An 11538-nucleotide genomic window follows, 5' to 3' on the forward strand; every position below is an offset into this window, starting at 1 on the left:
GCTTTCCTCAGTCAACCTCAAGTTATATTTATATCCCAGGGGAACAAAAAAAAACCCGAATTCATCACTGAACAAGAAGTTTGTAGACACTCTTCATAAACTTGAAAAAGTCATTTCAGGGGATGCCAATAAGTGTGGAGGGTGATCTGAGTGTTTTCCTCCAAAGAAATGGTCATATTCTAGATGTACGGGTTTACTCTAATCTCTTTCCGCTATTGTCGACAGGTCACTGGACTTGACAGGGCCGCTGTTGCTGGGAGGAGTTCCCAATCTTCCTGAGGACTTCCCAGTCAGGAACAGAAACTTCGTGGGCTGCATGAGGAACCTAACCATCGACAGCAAACCCATTGACATGGCCAGCTACATCGCTAACAATGGCACAGCTGCAGGTCAGATATTCATCCCGGGGCATTTTCTCAAAGCAACACCTGCGCAATCTGAAAGATGTTAGCATTCCAGATTTTCCGTCTGAACGAGACGGCTGCAGAAATATCCCGCCGCCTCTCCAAGCGTCCGGGACCAACAGAGGCGACGGTCAGACGTTCATTTGTGCCGGCTTTGCTTCCCAGGATGTCCGGCAAAGAAGAACTTCTGCGCGAGCGTGGCGTGTCTGAACGGCGGCGTGTGCGTCAGCAAGTGGAACACCTACAGCTGCGACTGTCCTACTGGCTATGGGGGCAAGAACTGTGAGCAAGGTCAGTACAAAGACGTATTAAAACAAAGACGTAAGAAAGAGTCGACTGCAAAATCCCAACGTCTTTCCTTTGGAGCAGACAGATGACGTGTGAGTTGGCCACACGCGCACGTGTCGGCTTCTGTTTGAACATGTTTATTTACTTGTGCGCCGAGCACCGAGAAAGGAGAGCGGCTCTGATGAGGAATACCTGTGGCTCAGGGTGACTCATGCCGCAGTCACAATGGAGTCACGGTGAAGCCCCTGCTCACCATTGTAGCGCCACGAAGCATTGCCTCAGGTTTGGACTTTGAGCACAAAGAAACCACTGACTCACCCGGCATAATCCAGACTAAAAGAGTGAAACTGAAGCTCTTCCCACAGTCCCAGAACTCACTCCTCGCTCAGTTTATTTTTGTCCGTTTACTGCACTTCTACTCCAAACCCCCCACTTTTAGGCCACGATAACTGATTTCTTAGCTGTACTATTTGTACTCCCTACAACTTTTCTTTTTTCTGTGGTAAAGGGAGAACTCTCTTCTTTCAGGGCAAGTTTCCAGAGAAAGGTGTGAATATCCCACCTTTCAGGCTTCCCTATGAGGTAGTCAGCCAACTACTGCCAGGCTCCGGTATCCAGTATCAGAACTGGGTCAGGATCACAGCAAGCTGGACGTTTTTTTTCTGGCTTCTTTGTCACCCGTTTGACACGTTAGGTCTGACTGTTCGCGCTCGCTGCTGCCAAATTAGAAACGAGAGATGTTTTCGTCGGTCTTTCACGACTGCCAAAATAATTCAAGAGTGGATTACATGTGAAGACCCGCTGGGAGTCACCCACCAGGCTCTTTTGTCCCCATCTCCTGATATATCATATTTCAAGTAACTCATCGATGTAGGAGAGAATGAGATAAACAATATGGGCAAAATTCAAACGTAAAATGCACTGAAAACCCTTAATATACTGGTTGAAAGTGTTGTTTTTTTCTTTTGACAAGTCGTTCTCAAATCTTTTTACCGACCATCGGTAAGATCTCCATTGGAAACGCTTGACGTCTACCTTCCCTACCTTTTGTCGTCTCCACTGACAAAAGCTTGTGTGTAGTTCTTCTAGTTTCATTGCTTCCCCCCCCGGAAACAGTTAATGCTTCTGACATAAAGCAAGCGGCTGATAAATCCGATTTATAGGCCAAATAACCAGATTTATAGGCCAAATAACCGCCTCACAACAGGCTCTGAATAGAAAGTAGAAAATAGAAATTCTCTTTAAACCGTCTGTTGTCAAGGTGAGTGGAAATAACCCTCCTGGCAGGTGAGGGTGATCGCTACGAAAATGTTCCATAATAAGCACCATTTCATACTTGCAAAAGTGAAAAAAAACAAAAACAAATGGTCAAAACTATGAAGGCACAAAGGCACAAAATGGCAAAAAGGTGAATTACCCACCACCCATTTAAAGAGGCTGGAAGTATGTAAAAAAAAAAAAAAAAAAACCTGTTTAGCTTATAAATAGAGAACTGCAGAAATTATTCAGCTCGAGATTGCAGTTTTGCATTTGATACGTGAATTTATTTAGTTTTTAATATGCCTTTTACCAGAGGTGACAATGACTGCAGGGGGTCCTCCTTTAACAGCCAGCTTGATGAGGTGGGGTGTGATGTTGCACACCTATTTTGTTCACAGTTGTTTATGGCCTCCCAGAGCTGCTAAACTGACCCTCCCAAAGACCCTTCTCCTGACGAAAGCATTCCCATAACTAAGTCAGATTTTTTTTTTTTTGCTACCTGATTTATAGGGAAAATAAGCTTCAATGCATTAGTTGCAGCCAGGAACAGGCAAGGTCTTTGTCCTCTAGGTAGAGCTTCCCTCTGGGTAAAACGTGTGAATCCCTCTGCTTTGTCCGATGTCTGTGTCCCGAGGAGAAGGGCGTATTGTACATCTCTGCTGTGGATTACACCGACCAGAAGTGTGTGCGGTGCTGAATGATTAGACATTGCTTTGTGCAGTAAGAGTAACGTCATTTGAAAGGCTTCACGTATCCTGGATCCTCGGAAAACGTCTAACCTATATGTACGATATTGATCTTTGTATAGTAAAATCTTGAGAAACAACAACAACAACAGAAAAAAGCTTTTGAGATGAGAGGGAGCATGTCTCCACTATATTGTAACTCTGTGTCATAACAGTCTGACTCTGCCTTGTTCTGCTGCAGAGATGCCTTCTCCTCAGTCCTTCGATGGCCAGGCGTTGGTCTCCTGGAGTGAGCCGGACATCACTGTCGCTGTGCCCTGGTACATAGGTATCATGTTCCGGACGCGGCAGCCGACTGGTACTCTGATGCAGGTCAATGCCGGGCCCTCCTCCACCATAAACCTCATGGTGAGAATACAGGGTCCAACGAAAACCAAGCGCCGTCAAAAGACTCTCGAGACTTTTGGTCAGATCGCTAGAGTTTCTCAATCCTCTCGCCCCCCAGGTGAGGGAGCAACAGATCCATATGGACGTGCTGCTAAGGGAGCAGCTGTTTGCATCGCTGGGTTTCCCCCAAGTCCGGGTCAACGACGGGGAGTGGCACCACTTGCTGGTGGAGCTGAAAATCATCAAAGACGACAAAGATATTAAATACATGGCAGCTGTATCCCTGGATTACGGCATGTACCAGGTATAAGGTTTGCCTTCTAGGGCCGCATGGAAAGTTGAGATCTCTTCGGAGGACGTTGTTCTCATCTCCGTCTGTGGGTTTCTAAGCAGAAGTCTGTGGAGGTCAGCAATGAGCTGCCGGGCCTGAAGGTGCAGACTCTTCATGTGGGAGGGCTGCCGGGAGAGGGAAACGTTGTCAACCAAGGATTTGTTGGCTGCATACAGGTGGGTTTGTGCATGTCGAGAGCTGCAGCGGAGCGTTTCCCCCTTTTTTTTTTTCCTGTTTGGCTCATCGTTTTGTGTTCTTTCTCCGCTCGCACCTCTCCGACCGCGCTTCTCTCCGGCAGGGCGTGCGCATGGGAGAGACGTCCACCAACGTGGCCAACGTGAACATGGCTCAGGGCCTGAAAATCCACGTGGAGGACGGCTGCGATCTGGCCGACCCTTGCGACTCCAACATCTGCCCAGAGAACAGCCACTGCAGCAACGACTGGAGCACGCACACGTGTGTCTGCGACCCAGGTAAACCCCCGGCCCCGAAAACGGACTTAGAAGACAGAAACAAACGTGGGATGCGCTTTTGCAGGATCTTGCAGAAGCAACCAAGAAGCTTTTCTAAGATCCTGCAAACTTTGTTGCAGGTCTGGGGTTATATCTGTAAAGTCCGTTCTCCCGTTGCCTTCGTTGTCCCTCGTGGGGTCCGTATATGTCAAAGTCAGTCGCCTAATCCTATTTAACGGTCTGCCTCCCAGGTTATTTCGGTAAGGAGTGCGTGGACGCTTGTCAGCTCAATCCCTGTGAGCACGTCTCCAGTTGCGTCCGCACGCCGAGTTCGTCCCACGGATACACCTGCGAATGTGGACAAAACTACTACGGCCAGTACTGTGAAAAGTAAGTAAGATGTTATCTGCATTTTCTAAAACAAACAAACAAAAAAAAACAAGTTGGGACGTGTTTTCCAGACTTCAAAGTGCAATCTCTCAGTGCAGATGCTACAAATGAAGCAGACTCCAATAGAGGTTCCCTGATCCTCTTTTTTTTGGTTTTGTTATGCTCGCGGTCTACTTGTAATGTTTTGGCGGAGGAGTTCAGGTAAAGTAGCCGGGCCCTGATCAGACCGGCAGTCATTTCCTCCGAAGCCTTGCGCCGACCGACACGCATCACTTCCTGTCTAAAGCAGGATGCGGGATTCCCCCTGCTGTTTGCCTCCCTGATCCTCTGCAGGTGTTTAGTCTCTGCCGCCCCCATACTGCCACTTGTCCCCTATCAGATCATGTAACAGCGATAATGCTTGTGAAGTCTGCCGCGCGTTTTGCTCTGAAATCTGAAATCACAAATTGTGGGATTAATTAGGTAGATAATCAACCCTTTGACTTTGACGCATGGCTTTGGAACAGAGGAACTTGGTTTCTGTCCTAATTGATTTTGCACACTTGTCTTGCTCTTTCACGGCAGAGTGGAGAAACCGTGCCCTGAGGGCTGGTGGGGCAGTCCGGCGTGTGGGCCCTGTAACTGCGATACAAGCAAAGGATTTGATAAAAACTGCAGCAAAACCACCGGAGAGTGCCGTTGCAAGGTGAACACACACGCCTTCACAGCTTTTTTTTTTCTTGTTATAATGTGTGTGTCTGTTTTTCTTTATGGGTGTTTTGGTTTATCACAAGGATCACAGTACCTGTACAATCTTATCTTACTAGATGAAAGAAGATTTTAAGTTATGAATAGAAGCTCATAGAGAAATTGCTTCAGAGGTACAAAAGTGTGTATTAACACTAGAAAGCAATAGCCATGACTTTAAAGAAGAAACTGTTGCTGCCCGTCCATGTCTAACCAGTTTATGGGTCATTTCCAAACAAACTGAAGTCCATCATTCTGCAGAGAGAAAGATTATTTTTAAGCAAGTGTGGCACGTTTTAAAAAGTTGACTTTTCAGGAGAGGATGTTGGTGCAAATCCACCCCAAGAAGACCCCAGTGCTCAGAGAAATAACTAAACACGATAACCTCCAGTCTTGATTCTAGAAGCCCCGGCCAGCATTATAAATACAAATGTTAATGGCAGGACAATTGGGGGGGAAAAAAAACTGAGGAAGTAAGAAGAAAGTTACTTTTCTCTCAAGGGAACATGACTTATTGCACAGTAGAAAAAGTGAACCGGAGTAGTCGCCCACTTTATGTAAAACACACACGCACACACACACAAAAATGTGCTTGTTTGGTTAAATAGTTTTTTCTTTCTCCTAAACAATACATAATTGTTTGTTTTCAATCTCCCAAACGCCGTTGCTATGCGTTAACTGCAAATGAGGCGATGGCGTAGAGTGGACTACTGCTATCTGAGTGTAGGTTTGCGCGGACGCATCCGAATGACTTTCTGGAACAATGTCTTCTGAACAGATAAGCCCAGAGTCGGCGTTTGGTCGCAATGCGTGGCAACAAAGAATTAGTATAGGATGGGAACACCTTGTGGCTGTTGTCAAGCATTCTAGTGAAGGGTCAACTGTTTGGGTTTCCTTTGCCAGCACAGGACCAGGGCTACAAGCAGTCAAAGGCATTGATCATGAACTTCCATATGTATTCTAGAGTCAAATCCTGACTTAGGTTTTCATTTACACTTTTTTATAGACAGTGCGGAGTTAAGTAAGCTTAGAGCCTGGCAAGGAGCAGGTCAATTTTATTATTCCAAACATCTTCTTTGTCAAGCTGCATTGCTAGTTTGGTCGTTTGCTGTCTGTTTCCTCCAGGACAACTACTACCGTCCTGAGGGCGAGGACACCTGCTACCCCTGCGACTGTTTCCACGTTGGCTCCAAGTCTCGAAAGTGCGACCCGGTCACCGGTCAGTGCCCCTGCAAGGGAGGCGTCATCGGCCGTCAGTGCAACCGCTGCGATAACCCCTTTGCCGAAGTGAAAGACGCCGGATGTGAGGGTACGTGGACGAGGTGTCACCTGGCCAGGAGACGTCAGCTCAGGCTGCGGTAGTGATCGAGGTCCTTTAAACGTGATTCATGCTTGCTCCCAAAATGCAATCGGCGAATAGCTTGGGACGTTTCTGTCTCACAAAGCTGGCCCGGACGAATGGCGGAAGAGTCCGAAGGACACAAATGCTGCCACTCACATCCGCCGGTGCTGCAGTTGAGCTAGCTTCGCATCTTTGTCACCAAGCATTGGAGCATAAGAGGCAAGTCTGGCCAGCGGGCCGACTTGGCAGCAGCGCTGCACATGCACAATACAGTACACATAAATAGAAGACAAAAGCAAATGTCACTGTCTGACCTGACATGAAGCTCCTCAGAGCTGGTGGAAACATGTTCAGACTATTAACACACTGAATGGTTCCACTCGCTGAATTTTATCCAGACTGATGATGAACTGATCCTGATCCAGAGATGAGAGGAAAGAATAGAACAAGCCGGAAACTTGTTTGCTTTTCTTCTGCGCGTCATAGAGACGTGTCCTCCCTTGACTTGCCTCACACCGATCTGTTATCCCTACTCGCAACGCAGCCCCACCGCCTCGCTGGGCGTGAGGCAAACAAGGAAGTTTGCTGTCTGTGTCGCTGCACTTTCACTTGTGACAAACTTCTTTCTTAGTTTACAGGAAGAAACTATTCAAATCACTGCTTTTTCTTTAGCTAGAGGAGAATCCGGCATTATTTGCAGCATTTCATTTTACAAGCCACTAAGTCCTATCGCTTTAATTGGGATTATATGTGACTGATACGCACAAAGAGGCATGTAATTGTGAAGTGTAAAGTAGCGGATGCTTGGTTTTCAAAGATCTTTACGGATTTGTTCTTAACCCAGATTTGATGAAACCTTTAATTGTGTATCAGAGTTTATCTAAAAGTCTGACAGGATGAGTTTAGTTCAGTGCCACTGTCTGTCCATCTGCTAGGAAGTTGAATGGACAGACCAGGCAGTGACCTACAATCAAACCAGCTTGTCTTAGAATTAAATGTTTTTGGAAAATAGTTATGCATCCACATCCTAAGTATAGGGTTGTGTTTGAAATAACTCTGTTTTTTTTTTTTTTTACAGTTGTGTATGAAGCCTGCCCGAAGGCGTTTGAGGCTGGCATTTGGTGGCCAAAGACTAAATTTGGACTCCCTGCTGCCGAGAAGTGTCCCAAAGGATCCAGAGGTGTGCAACTTCATAATTCCTTTCATAGCTGTTTTGGGGGGTATTTTAACTAAGAATGTTGCCGATTCTTGAAACTGACTGCTGTGTGTCGTTATTTAGTATTGGTACTTTTTTTTTCAGTCAACGAACAGCTACTTAAAACAAGGCAAGTCTGGAAGTTTCTATTTATGACAGCCATGGACTGGTACTAGATATGGGCTGGAATGACTTTCTCGTGGTGATTTTAACTTTGAGTAAATATACAATCGGCCGATGGTTTAGCACAACAACTGTAAAACAAAAGTATAAACCGTTATCTGATTGCTTTTGTTAAAAAATATACAGCAGTTGTTTCCACTGGTGCTTAAACAAATCTTATAGATTGAATGGACAGAGGACATTTTGCCCACTTTTTGCTTGGGTAGCTAGCCTGCAGTGTGCAGGTTTACGAATATGCCTCTCGTAGCTTACCACGGGTGATTTTAAGACATTGTTGCCTAAAGAAGTGTGTTGGGCCATGCTGTTTTAGCCTTTAGCTAATTTCAGCAGGTGGGGCCAACCAACAGAAGTTGCCTACCGTTCTGCGTATCGGTGCATGAATGTGTGCGCGTTAGTGAGTGCGATTGAGTGAATGTGGCTATAGTGTGAAGCACTTTGACTGGTCAGTATGACTGGAAAAGCTCTATGCAAGTTCAGTCCATTTACCATATACCATAACAGATGGAGGAAGGGCAGCTCTGTATTCTTCAAACAGCCGATTAAAACTCCAGCCAGCCTTGACATTAACAAAAAAAAATCCTTTACAGTAAAGTGTGAAAGTTTGACACCCTACCCTCCTCCCTTTACATCAAAGTCCTCACTTTACGAGCAAAAATGAGTAAAAAATGTTCTGCAAGTACAAGAACAGACACACACACACATACACACACACACACAATAAGGTAGGTAGTTCTAATTCAGTGTAAGCAAAGTACAAAGAAATGAGAAATGGCTCTTGACTTCTTGACTTTGACAGAGGCTTGAAAATGAATCATAACTACCTGGAAGTCATAACGTCAATTTATCTTGCACTGTTTGTGCAGCCGGTCTTTTGTCCATTAATCTGTTAAGGTGTGTGAATACGCCGTTCCGAGTTCAAAACACGGTCATGAGGATATTTTATTAATCTGTTAGTCCAGCAGAGCTTTCATTGTAGGGAGTCATGTACGGGTTTGTTTTCTAACACTCCTAGAAAAACACCAGGTACAGTAAGAGGTAGCAATGTACCTTTTGATTCACCGCTGTTTGCTGTTTGCTGTTTGCGGTGTTGCGAGAGAGAGACTCATGTTGTTGAACCCAAATGTCACTTTTCACTTATTTGGTGACAGGAATCTTTCCTGGCAACTACCTCAGCGACTGCAGTCATTGGTGTCTGTTGAGACTCCTCCATAGCTCATGATGGTATTTGTTCAGGGTGTCCGGCTCTCTGCTCCATCTATTGAGACTTTTCTTTTTCAAACATTGGCATTTAAAGAGAATATGCATTTGGAACAACTCCATTATATATTAACTTGATAATACCCAGAGCGTTATCACAAATCTGTGTTCCACTCTGGGTGTAGGAAAATGATTTTTATTTTATCTCTGTTTTTATTTCCAGGTACGGCCATTCGCCACTGTAGCGAAGGGCAGAAGGGATGGTTGGCTCCTGAACTTTTCAACTGCACCACAGAAACTTTCTCTGACTTGAAAAAAATGGTGAATACTCATTGAATCGCTGTTACAAAGCTGTCTGCATTCGATCTTGTACTCAGCAACTGTTCAGGTCCTAGCCTTTGCCTTGTCCTGCTTCCTTTTTCCAGAATGAGGACCTGAGTCGCAACAGCTCCCGGATGAACAGCGAACAGTCCAAGGCCATTGTGCGTTTGCTTCACGGCGCCACAAATAAAAAGCGGCGCTTCTACGGCAACGACGTCAAGATGGCTTCCCAGCTGCTGAATCACGTGCTGAAGTACGAGAGCCGGCAGGCTGGCTTCGATCTGGCCGCCATGAAGGACGCGGAGTTCAATAAGGTACAAAAGTAAAGGGGTCTCCTCGTTTTTCTGTCCACGACGCCTTCAGATAAAAGTTCCTGAGAATGTATTTAAATAAAAAACCCAAAGCGAATCATGAACTAGAGATAATCCATTATCAAAGTTCTGGCAGAGGCCACTGTAGTTTCATTCAAAATGCTGTGGTGCTTCAAAGAGATCATGATACCGTGCACTCCAACAAGACTTCTAGGAGTTTTGTAAGGAACAGAGGTCAACAGTTTCTCAGATCTTCCACTGTGCCTAACAGCTGACACAACAGGCCATTTTGATCTTTAGTTTCCTGCCAAATATACCTGGAATTTTTGTTGCTTGGAAGGTTAAAACTTTATGTAATCTGACAAAAGAGCAGACTAATACTGGCTGAAACCAGTGGCGGTTTTTGAATGCATGGTTCCCTGGGTGAGCCCCTTCAACCAACCAAAATGCAGGAAGTCTTACATGGATTCTAGTGCGGAATAAAATGTAGGGTCATTTTGCACATAGCACATTACTGGGTCATCCTCTTCTCAGCAGCAAGCAGCACAGATTCTTCATTGATATAATAATATAGAAATAATAGACATTTTTTATATATTATTACCGGGGGGTTGGTGCTTGCATTTTCCCCTTCCTGATGCCACCCAGGGCAACTGCCCCTTTGGCCATCAGCATGAACTGTTGCTGATTCCAGATACAGGCAAGTTTAGGGAAGTTGCTATTGTCTTGCGCCAATTTCCTGAGTTATGGAGATGCATGAGACATGCAGCCTCACTTCAGTGTCATGTTCACCTGTCCTTCTCATTTAGAAAAGGACTGAGACATGCTTTCTGAATGAATTTGTGTAAATCTGTCCCTCTATCTGTCTGTATATATGAATGTCAAATTAAAGAGGGAAAGTATGGATTTTCTAGTCAAATTATCGCATGGATCGTAATAGTTCCGTTTCTTGTCTTGTTCAGAATTTGGTTCAGGCTGGCAGTGCCATTCTGGACCCTAGCACCAAGGACCACTGGGATCAGATCCAGAGGACGGAAGGCGGCACGGCACACCTGCTCCGCAACTTTGAGAAATATGCCAACACCTTGGCCCAAAACGCCCGGAAGGCCTACCTCAAACCGTTCACCATCGTCACAGACAACATGAGTGAGTGCTGGAACGGTCTTCAGCTTGTGTTCGTGTCTGCATTCATGTCATGGGTTTTTATCCTTAGCCTCTTTTCATGCGCGTTCTTCCCTTTTTCCGACCCGCAGTCCTAACCATGGACTACTTGAATGTGTCTGAGCCTGAGAAGGCAACATTACCTCGCTTCAAGGACATCCAAGAGTCTTACCCCAAAGAGCTCGGGTCTTCTGTCCACTTTCCACTTTTCAGCTCGCAAGATCGTAACCAAAAAGGTAAGAACGCTGTCTCAGTCAGAACCACTCGGCCACTGTTAGTTTCCTTCTGACCCTTCAGCTCCATCTTCTTTCGCACGCAGAAGAGCCAACTCCAGAACTTCCCGCCCAGACCGATCGCCCCGAAGAGGAGGAGCATACAGTGTCAGACAGGAAACGACGCCACCTGGAGCCTCCCCCACCGCAGCCGGTTGCTGTGGTGATAGTGTATAAGTCGCTGGGTCAGCTCCTGCCAGAAAAATACGACTCCGACCGGAGGAGTCTGAGGTACAGTTTGTAACATCTGGTATCAAATTCTCATTCATACTCATACTCAAGGTTTGTCAGGTTCATGTATGAAATAGACATTATAGACAGAACGGCAACATCTACTATATATATATATATATATATATATATATATATATATATATATATATATATATATATATATATATATATATATATATACACAATAAGCTACAAAGCTTATTGTACCTTATTATTGGTACAATAAGCTTTGTAGCCAATGTCTGATATCCTGTTTTATAAAACTTTGACCTGCCAATACCAATTTTAATCAATACCTTTCTCTTTAAGAATGAAAACCATTTCAATATTTTTATAGCCTTTCTGCAGCGATCAGTCATTAAATTTTACATTTTGACAGAAGAGACATCACATTGTAT

General features: G+C 45.1%; 1 protein-coding gene across 9 annotated transcripts in view; it reads left to right on the plus strand.

The window, feature by feature from the left end:
* Positions 1 to 11538, plus strand: part of celsr1a (cadherin EGF LAG seven-pass G-type receptor 1a) — a 96145-nt gene that overhangs the window by 72077 nt on the left and 12530 nt on the right. For 5 of the 9 annotated variants that reach the window (XM_036149392.1, XM_036149391.1, XM_036149394.1 and 2 more), the window contains 15 exons: positions 226 to 389; positions 570 to 695; positions 2880 to 3046; positions 3144 to 3329; positions 3416 to 3532; positions 3655 to 3829; positions 4060 to 4198; positions 4763 to 4883; positions 6050 to 6233; positions 7345 to 7446; positions 9065 to 9162; positions 9267 to 9476; positions 10436 to 10619; positions 10727 to 10870; positions 10954 to 11137. In XM_036149392.1, coding sequence (XP_036005285.1) covers positions 226 to 389; positions 570 to 695; positions 2880 to 3046; positions 3144 to 3329; positions 3416 to 3532; positions 3655 to 3829; positions 4060 to 4198; positions 4763 to 4883; positions 6050 to 6233; positions 7345 to 7446; positions 9065 to 9162; positions 9267 to 9476; positions 10436 to 10619; positions 10727 to 10870; positions 10954 to 11137 — 2301 coding nt within the window. The remainder of the gene's footprint in view (positions 1 to 225; positions 390 to 569; positions 696 to 2879; positions 3047 to 3143; positions 3330 to 3415; positions 3533 to 3654; positions 3830 to 4059; positions 4199 to 4762; positions 4884 to 6049; positions 6234 to 7344; positions 7447 to 9064; positions 9163 to 9266; positions 9477 to 10435; positions 10620 to 10726; positions 10871 to 10953; positions 11138 to 11538) is intronic. The other 4 variants (XM_012854770.3, XM_036149393.1, XM_036149395.1 and 1 more) reach the window with 1 other exon arrangement.

Source organism: Fundulus heteroclitus, chromosome 17, assembly GCF_011125445.2.
Source record: "Fundulus heteroclitus isolate FHET01 chromosome 17, MU-UCD_Fhet_4.1, whole genome shotgun sequence".
NCBI lineage: Eukaryota > Metazoa > Chordata > Actinopteri > Cyprinodontiformes > Fundulidae > Fundulus > Fundulus heteroclitus.